Source organism: Gadus chalcogrammus, chromosome 17 (genome assembly GCF_026213295.1).
Source record: "Gadus chalcogrammus isolate NIFS_2021 chromosome 17, NIFS_Gcha_1.0, whole genome shotgun sequence".
NCBI classification, from domain to species: domain Eukaryota; kingdom Metazoa; phylum Chordata; class Actinopteri; order Gadiformes; family Gadidae; genus Gadus; species Gadus chalcogrammus.
The window spans coordinates 4767446-4777445 of NC_079428.1; the positions used below are offsets into that span (position 1 = coordinate 4767446).

A 10000-nucleotide genomic window follows, 5' to 3' on the forward strand; every position below is an offset into this window, starting at 1 on the left:
CGGCCCACCCCTCGCTCAAGAGATTAACTCCTCTATTGGTTTTAGAACTAACGCCCAGGATTCTACACATTACAATCTAAACTATTGTGATGAGGTGATGTTAATTATTATTATTAATTCATTTTTGTATCACGTTTGCGCTCGTCATTCCATGTTCATGCCAAACCCAAACCTTTTGGATACTATGGTACTATATTAATATACACTTGCCTTTGAAGGATTTACCATTTTAAATGACTGACAAAACTATTTTAATGAGTCAACGTATTTCAATAAGGGATTTAACCGAAGCACATACAATGCAACCCAAGCAGATGTATCGATTTATCCATTGATAGATATCTATCTATCGATGTATAGGTACCGTATAGAGAGGCAGCTACAACAAGGGAAATCTCCACCTTCCTGTCCCTCTTTGTCTGTACTGGGTCTGGTTGGTAGTGTTGTTTTACTTTGTCTATATAAATATCTAGGAAAATATTAAATAAAGAATATTATCATGACAACCATTTATTTTTCATTATTCCATTCTTTCTTTTCATGTGCCCCTTTTAACAATTAATCTGTTCTCTAGTTTAAGTAGTTAATGCAGTTGGTCAGCTAGTTACTGTTTCTGACTAATACCCCATATATGTTATTACGTTGCGACATAGCTAAGCTATTGTCTTTCATAAATCCTTCTAAACATATTTAGTATTGGTAAACTAGTATTAGCAAAATAAATAAAGTTAAAAATATGCTTAAAATAAGGATCTCCAACTTTTTGGATTGGGGGGGGGGGGGGGGGGTAGAGAGGGAGGAGAGAGGAAGACAGACAACCGTGAATTAAATATAGGATGACAAGTTTAAAAGAAGCAGCTTGCAAGACCAGGATGTATGATGGATGCCGTTATATAGTGCTTGTCTCAAAGGACTTAAAAATACAGCTTGGATTTGGTGCACATGTTTCATTTAAAGAGGCGGCATCACATCCATTGTTAAATGTAATACATGTAACCAAGTTACCATATAATCCAAAAATGAAACTCTTGACAATTTTTTTCATCTTTTAAGGAAAATGGTGTGGCGTATCGGATTCATAATGTAAATGATACACGGAATGCAGATATACCTTTTTGGGATATCTTACAGAAAAGTACTTGTTTTCACGGGGATACGAGCCAAAGATAGGACATTCTATATTTTATCAAAGCCATCAGATGGCTTCATATCTGTTTTCCTACCAAACGTTTCCTGTGGCTGTCCTCCTAAAAAGGGGACAAACTCATGGAAAAACTCCTTCGGCCACTTCAAGAAGCTCCTATGTTTATCATAAATAATTGAAATGAATGTGAGTCAAAAGATCACGTTAAGCATAATATTGGCCTGTGATTAAATCCAAACAACGCTGTTGATACGCGACAAGCTGAGAGGGGTTGATCAAATAAATGGATGGGGTCCGTGAGTGCACTGAAGACTCGGTTCACAGTCGAACTCCCAACCGCCCGCAAACAGTCGGCAAAAAGTTTGTCCCCAGTCAACATCTACAACCGATCCTGGATCCGTTCTAACTACACTGTGTGGGATACACAGAACACCAAAGGAGTGCCCCTACTTTAAAAGTCCAGCATACCACTCATGGTAGATTATAGCGTATTGTTTATGCGCACAGTATAGGCCTTTCTGAAGTCCATTTGTACTACCCGGAGCTGGGATGATTCATCTCAGCGTGTTTAGGTGACTGCCAACTCAAATATGTGTTTCTGGTGCAGAGCGACTCTTCTGAGTGGATATTGCCCTGCTTCAGCTCATGAGAGGCTGCATGACGGATGCAAAACACTGGGGATGGGGAAAGGCTTCAGAGGAACCTGATGACACTTGATGATGATACACGGTGATATACAGTGATAACATGAAGCTATATAATTGACTATGAAAAAAATGAACGACCAACAGTAGACTAAATAAATCGGGGTTCCTCGGGAAGAGTAAAACAATTTGTCTTCCTTGTGAACCCAAAAGACTGACTAATGAGAAGTATGAGATGGGCTGTCGGTGTGGAGTGTACATATTTAATCATTATGGAGCGTTTTCCACTCGAACAGTAGGGCTAAACATGACATGAGATGCACTCCACAAAATCGTAAAGCGGGAGAGGCTGATAATTGTGCGATAAATACTGTGGCGGAGTTTACAGTAGGGCGTAGAGACACCGCCACCAAATAAGGAGAGAATATTGTGTTACCCGGAGTTTTGAATCCCTATGTTGAAATCCATATGGGCTGAGCTTTTAAACGCAATATCAGTGTATCAGTGCAGGTGGTGATGACTTCACACTCGCACAACCACAAACGCACGCACGCACTCAAACACGCAAATGCACACACACTCTCACTCTCTTTCTCTTATCTGAGGAAATCATATTCATAAAAAATGATGTCAATCCTTCTCTGTAAATGATGACAGATGAATCGAGGCATCAGTCAAATCTGGGTAAAAAATAGGTTCCATAAAATGCTTACATATAGGAATTAATACTGGATTATGGAAAGACAAAATAAAGCAAAACAAGGGTAGTAGAGTACAATTTCAGCATATTGAGAAAGTCTTGGGCCATTTACGTTTTCCATTTGAGTTCCATTAGACACATGAAATAAAGTCTGGTTTACAAAGGCACACCGAATATGCTAGTTTATTCTCCATCAGTTCATCTCAAATATGTCTTACATACGTTAAATTGTAATATGCTTATGGTTAATAATGGGAGATTTTGGTATTTTTTGCAAATGCTATTTGGAATTTGTATCAATCCTACATGAATCTGTTCTTGGCCTCGTTCTAAGAGCTCAGAGGGGGAATAGAAGTATTTTGGTCAGGGAGGGAGCCCGTGGTTAACTGCTCAGCTGACTCAGGTATTCCACTGGCTTCTTCCAAGACCTTTTTACCTCTATACTTTGTAAAATAAATCTGAAACCAAAAAAAAAGTATGTCAAAACCTACAAATCAAAAACATACATTTCAGCATCTATCTTCTTTTCTATACTCTGGTGCGCATTTCTTGAGCTGGGTCTCTCCGCACTGTTGCATCATCATGGTATCCTGGCCAACACAAGTCTAGACAGAATATATATTGTAGGTCATTGTTACTGGCAACCAAAACGCTCGAAAGCTGTCATGTACAAATCTCTGTAGGATGCTTACAGTATGGACTTATAATGTCCCGAGTGTAGTTATAGAGGAAACACATTGAGTGGCTATTTTGCTGTTATTTAGTTTGGACTGAACTCCAAAAATACATTGATGAATGGTTGAATGTATACCCTCTCCGTTCAATCTTTGGGTCCTAGATATAAAAACTCAGGACTATGGCTAACATGTGTGTGTCAGGATGTTACAAGACTTTCTTCTGGAGACCAAATTTATTAAAATGTTTTTATTCAAAAAAGCAAAAGTATGACAAAACATTTGACAGTTTGAGTGTATAATCTTTTCGTGCTAGAAGCACAAGTCCAAGACACACAGACAAATGTACTCCAGCAGTAGTGAGTGATGAATCGATTTAGGTTTTCACGTTGGCATATGAAACAATAACAGCATAACAGTGTTGGGAGCTTAAAAATGTAGCTCACATCCGGCACTAAAAAGGATTATAATGTTGAACTCCTCTTTTTGTCGGGTGGGTCGAAGACAAACTTGCATGAGCGAATAAGACACATAATAAAAAACAGACTTCTAAATAACTCGTCATATTTATAATGATATTTTAACCATGCTCAAGACTGTCACCACCCAAACCAGACTGCAAAACACTATATCTTATTTGTTCTTCTTGGCTTTTGGAACCATTTGTGATCTTTATCTTGACGTTTTACAGCATTTTGTTGTTTTTTTATAAACATACTCCTTCTTTCTTCAACGAAAAGTTCCCTCGGGATAAAAATCGTCACTTATCGTAAAAACAAAGCATTTCAGCACCTCGGTTCTCGCGTTTTTTGTTTAAACATCAGCGTTGGACCCATTTCTTATCCGGTGGGTCGTCTTAAGGGGTGATTAGGGTTCCACGTCGACGCAACGCAAGGACCACGCAGACGCTTCGACGCAGTCCAGAACCTGTTTTGGTTCTGCGTGGGGCTTTAGCGAGCGGACCAATCACAGCTCTTGCTGCTGCGTCGCCTTGACACAAGGTTAACCCTTTTGGGAAGCACACGTCAGGCCCTTGCGCTGGACGCAAGGAGGGTCCGCAGGGACATAAGGGGTCCGTAAACCCCCTTGCGTTGCGTCGGCGTGGAACCATAACTGAGCCTTCAGAACCAAGATGGCCGCCGTCTCGGACTTCGGCGTCTCCGCGGCGACGGCGCGACCGGCGACCGCTACTGCATGATGACGTCGGGCTCGATGTTGAAGAGCAGGTCGTCGTTGCCCCGGCGGACCTCAAGCAGGAGGGACGACTCCTCCAGCAGCGCCCCCTGCAGGTCGGCCGTGGTCAGCAGCGGACGGCCGTTCAGCTTCACGATGATGTCGCCGTCCCGGATACCGCCCCTGAGAGGTGGGGGGAAGAGAGAGAGAGAGAGAGAGAGAGAGAGAGAGAGAGAGAGAGAGAGAGAGAGAGAGAGAGAGAGAGGAGAGAGAGAGAGAGAGAGAGTAGAGAGGAGAGGAGAGAGATGAGAGAGAGAGAGAGAGAGAGAGAGAGAGAGAGAGAGAGAGAGAGAGAGAGGGAGGATTGGTTCGGAGTGGATTTGATTACATTGGGTACGATGCGCTATGGTGTCTCATTCGTCTTATTAAGCATTCAGGTCATGTGACTCTGGGTGATGTTGTTATGTTTTACAATACGGCTGCTAACTGCTTCCTCAACCAGGGGCTGAGCCAATCACAGCAAAGAAGGGACCACGTACTTCTGTGCGGGGGATTGAGCGACGACCTCATGGACATAAATCCCTTTGGCCACCTGGGGAAAGTCAGGGTTCTGCTGCTTCAGCTCCTCCACCAGCCTGATGCGTACAGACACACACACGCACACACACACACACACACACACACACACACACACACACACACACACACACACACACACACACACACACACACACACACACACACAGACACACACACACACACAGACACGCACACATGCATGCACATACACTCGCACACAGACACATACACGCGCACACAGACACACACCCACACACACACACAAAATACAAAAAATAACTTTTTTTTACAGAAAACCATTAAAATAATTGGGTACAAATAAAAGTCCCGAATGTCCTGAGTGGCTTCCCTTACGTGGGTGTAATGGTCAGCATCCGAATTCCGATGAAGCGCTTTTTGACGGATCGGACCTCTGAGATAGAAAGGACATTATTTAGGGAGGCGTTGACATCCAGTACACAGGGAAAAGGGGAAAGGGGAAAATCCAGGGAAAGTCTGTCTGTCTGTCTGTCTGTCTGTCTGTCTGTCTGTCTGTCTGTCTGTCTGTCTGTCTGTCTGTCTGTCTGTCTGTCTGTCTGTCTGTCTGTCTGTCTGACTGTCTGTCTGTCTGTCCTCACCTTTGCTGTGCTTGTCCACCGACTCGTTGAGGAAGCGGGTGATCCGGTCGGAGGGGATGGCGAAGGAGATTCCCGCCGCCACCTTCAGGGTGTTGATCCCGATGACCTCGCCATCCTTCAAAATAAAAGCCCCCCAAAAAACAGACCCAATCAAACAACGATCAGAGTACCATCGACTAGTATTGGGAAGAGTGGGTTCCCATTAGGAGAATTGTGAGAACATGAGCACACAGTTAAATTACTTCAAAATACTCACCAAGTTGACCAAAGGCCCTCCTGAATTTCCGTACTACCAAAGAAATAAACAAAACAAAATAATATTATATTTTATAGTGTAACGTTTTTTCTTTGACAACAATGAAAACTAAGAATGTATTATGTATGAAATGTAATATTGAATGAATATTAGAGAGAGAGAGCGAGCGAGAGTGTCTCACGTTGATGATGGCGTCGGTCTGTATGTAGTCCATGTCAGAGTCTCTGATGCCCAGCTCCTTGCCGTCCCTCTGGGCCGTGCTCACTATCCCCGTGGTAACGGTGTTCTGGAGGGCGAAGGGGCTGCCGATGGCCACCACAAACTCCCCGGGCCGCAGGTCAGCGCTGTGGCCCAGCGATAACATCGGCAACCTTTTCTGATACACGACGGCGCAGAAGAGATGGCGATTATTGAATGGACGTATTGCATATGTGTGTGCGTGTGCGTGTGCGTGTGTGAGTGTGAGTGTGAGTGTGAGTGTGAGTGTGTGTGTGCGAGTGCGAGTGCGAGAGTGTGTGTGTGTGTGTGTGTGTGTGTGTGTGTGTGTGTGCGTGTGTGTGTGCGTGTGTGTGTGTGTGTGTGTGTGTGTGTGTGTGTGTGTGTGTGTGTGTGTGTGTGTGTGTGTGTGTGTGTGTGTGTGTGTTGAACAGCTCTGTGTTTGTCCCCTGTATTTGCCTTTGACTGTAACTACCAGTCAAAGGCAAAGCTGTCAAAGTCACAGTTACACGCTTGCAACATTTTGAACTCAAATCGCGCTCAAAACTACTTCAACCTCCCTGCTTGGCTTGAACCAGCACCAGACGACGCCAACTGCCAGGGTTAGTGGCATCCCCTCCGCACTCATTTTAACCATCAGGAACCTAATTGACGTGCAATAAGGACAAACGTCGCGCCAGTTGAGGAGCGTCCAGCTGCAGCCCGGGAGCTGGGGCCTCTTGTGTGCCAGGGGCTTTTTTCAACGTTTTGCGTCAGTCGGCCCCTAGATGCCCCAGTCAAGTTTCTCAACATACGTTTTTTTTCCTGCCACACCACAGGCCCTGGCTCCGGGGCTGCAGCTGGATGCCATTGCACCAGTTTGAGTTCAGCTTCTCGAGCCCTGCCGTCGAGGGGTCACGGAAGTACACGAGGGTGGGGGGGGGGGGAACAGTTCTGCGGTGCAAGGCAAGAGAGTGATGTAGCTAAGTTAAAACACATGCTCGGGAGGCAGGTGACCCGGGGAGGAGAGAATGAGCAAAACAGAGGGCGTCTGTACGGGACATTCTTCATAGGTGGACTATTTTCCCCGTTGTTGCCGGGTGGATTAAACCGCAACTCATTCCTCCCGCTCCTACAGGGAATACGGTCTGTCAGAAAAGGCTTTAGGTATCAGCGCCTGTGCTCTGAACCCCCCCCCCCCCCCCATATGTGTGGAGCCGCGGAGCGCACACATGGACCATCGGACCATTCCTGAGATTCTTCCGTCGGGTTGTAACTGCGTCTCGCAGTTACCGCGCCTTATTAACACAGCCGGCAGCGTGACAAATAATGTAAACACATTGCCGTCCCTGGTGAAACCGGGGGTGAAATACGCCACATTTGAGGGGGAAAAAAAGACGAATCCCCTCTGCCGAGGTCGAGGTGGCATGTTTTGACAGCTACACCCAGGAGGATCCCCCGAGCTAAACGTGTCAGGGAGACAGGCGAAGACAAAAAAACATGGAAACGTAGCAGCGCTAGACACTAACACTCTCGGTCCTGACGGCAACCCTTTCCACTGTTCGAAAATACAGACACTCGTACCGTAATAACACTGAAAAACACTACATCAATGATGGCTACATCACCCCCTTTATTTGCTAGCAGTGGGTTGAACTTGAGAAAGTTTTAAGCTAGTCGTGAATCAAATGATTCAAGACTATCTGGCAGCAGTGCCCTGTCTTTCTCCATCTTTTGGCTTTTCAGATTCTGTTTCGGATTAAGGGTTTTATCGTTTTATTTGGTATCAAAGCAGAGAATTACAACACTCATACCAATGATCTCGCTGCCAAGGTTTTCAATCCTTGAGCTGTGGGAACAGCTCACATTTTCTGCTTTATGAATCTATGCAGCCTAATCATACATTTTGGATTCATAAAAACATATATGGTGGCTGCGTGTCGGGCCTCCAGAACCATAATTGTCTGTCTCCCACATGCTAAACTTACTTTACATTGTTCACATAAAGACTATGATTTTACACAAGAGAAAAACAAACAAAACTGTGAATCCCTGCCTAAAACCGTATAGGCCTACCTTTGTCCTTGACTCTTCCATCTCCACCTAACTTCCTTCCTGAAACTATTTTAAGAGGTTTTCCTCCCACACTGGTCAGCCTACACAGACTTCAAAGTGACCTCTGTGTCATAGAGTCATTTATGGAAAAGCGTGTTGCACTTTAAATGAAGTCACCCAATCTGGCAGTGCAGGGATCTACTTCATCCCACAACATGACATCGGGGTCTCAGCTCACCGATGGGTTTATTTTGATCGTAGCGATGTCCGACTTTTTGTCGATGTCTTTGATATTCGCCTCGTACACATCACCATCGCACATCTGGACCTTGATGAGAAGAAAAACAGGAAAAGGAAATGTCAAAAGTCTCTCAAACTTACAGTGGGCCGTTGTTTTGGGGCTTTATCTACACACTTGCAATGTTCAGTGAACTGTCCTACAGTACATGCTTTGATGGTTTTCAGTCTCGATTGCAAGTCTCTCCGGATATAGGATTAAACGTTAACGTAAAATAGCTACACATTTGGAGTATTTCAACAACACTGTGATTAACCTTTTGACCCAGCTTAAATAAATCCATTATATTGCTCTGATAATTGATCACTGTGTATGTTTAACTGTTTCCCTCTCATGTGTTGAATAGAGAGGAACACACACATTGGTTACTGCTCAACCGATTTGCTGTTGATGATTGTTTACTCATGCGCCTTCACCTAGCAACCATCTTGGTTTCCAAAGATTCAACCATGCCCTGACACAGCAGGTTTTTAGAACCAAGATGGCTGCCACAGGCCGCAAACAGCCCGTACCTTGAGCTGCTGCTGCCCAGACAGAGCAGAAGAGCTGGAGACCACGTGAGCGTTGGTCACGATGAGGCCCGTGTCGGACATCACAAACCCGGACCCGCTGGACAGGGGGACGTTACGGCCGAACAGGGGGTGCCTGGGGGGGAGACGTCGGGGGGGGGTGAGGGGGTGAGGTCAGGGGTCAAGTTACAAAGCTCAATGAAGGTACAAGAAAACGTATGCCTTGGTATTTAATATGGCACGGTGATTTAGTGAAAACAACGTAGAAATAGATAGATAGATGAAAGATATAGAGCGTAATGATGCATGCTCGGGTGTCATTGAAACGGGACCGTACCTGAGGAACAGCTCAATGTGAACGACGGCCGGCGCTATCTTCTCCACCACGTCGGCGATGAAGTTGAACTTGTAGCGGGGACTGGTAGGATGGGATACACCTATACTGGCAGGAAGAATACCGCATTTGAATGGCACTTTAAGACTCGAGTCAAAATGGACTGCATTTATATAGCGCTTTTTTGTAGCCAGTGGCCACCCACAGCGCGATACAACATTCATCTAACATTCACACACACATTCGCACACCGACGGCGGCGTCGGCCATGCAGGGCGACAGCCAGCTCGTCGGGAGCAGTTAGGGTGCGGTGCCTTGCTCAGGGACACCTCGACACTCGAGCTAGGAGGAACCAGGGATCGAACTAGCAAACTTGTGGTTACCAGCCAACCCGCTCTCCCTCCTGAACTACTCCGGCCCAATTCAAGTCCATGGAGGTTTGGACAAAACAATGAATATGTTACTTAACCTCTGGTCTGTGCAATATGACCTGAACATTTTGTAATGATAGCTGACATTTATTCAGAGAAAAGTTAATTGACAATACTGACAAAACCTGAGCTCCCCCTCAAAATACCTACCTGTGTGTGTGTGTGCATGTTTGTGTATGTAAGTATGTGTGGGTGCTTGCTTGTGAATGTGTGTGGGTGTGTGCGTAATGAGGCAAACATGGTGAAATTAGGATTAGTGGCCCTGGAACCACAGCCCATGTTTTTAGACCCAGCCGGTACATTTCCTAGAGACAGTGATGACCGTTTCCATTGCAACTCTACAAGTAGACTGGTCTGAGAAGCTCAGAGATTCAGTTCCAACCGCATGGTT

The 10000-nt window shown here is 45.2% G+C and overlaps 2 protein-coding genes across 2 annotated transcripts in view; one reads left to right on the top strand and one right to left on the bottom strand.

The window, feature by feature from the left end:
• The window catches only part of acox3 (acyl-CoA oxidase 3, pristanoyl), a 16940-nt gene extending 16404 nt beyond the window's left edge, over positions 1-536 (top strand). The window contains exon 19 of the mRNA XM_056575748.1: positions 1-536. This exon is cut by the window's left edge and continues 165 nt beyond it. The gene's annotated coding sequence lies outside the window, so the exon portion shown is untranslated.
• Positions 537-3392: 2856 nt separating this feature from the next.
• htra3b (HtrA serine peptidase 3b) overlaps positions 3393-10000 on the bottom strand; it is a 10833-nt gene continuing 4225 nt past the window's right edge. Inside the window, exons 2-10 of the mRNA XM_056575792.1 lie at positions 9182-9281; positions 8848-8980; positions 8276-8365; positions 5969-6163; positions 5788-5820; positions 5532-5646; positions 5269-5326; positions 4875-4970; positions 3393-4518 (exon numbers count right to left, since the gene is read on the bottom strand). Of these exons, the coding sequence (XP_056431767.1) occupies positions 4350-4518; positions 4875-4970; positions 5269-5326; positions 5532-5646; positions 5788-5820; positions 5969-6163; positions 8276-8365; positions 8848-8980; positions 9182-9281 (989 nt within the window). The 3' untranslated portion in view covers positions 3393-4349. The remainder of the gene's footprint in view (positions 4519-4874; positions 4971-5268; positions 5327-5531; positions 5647-5787; positions 5821-5968; positions 6164-8275; positions 8366-8847; positions 8981-9181; positions 9282-10000) is intronic.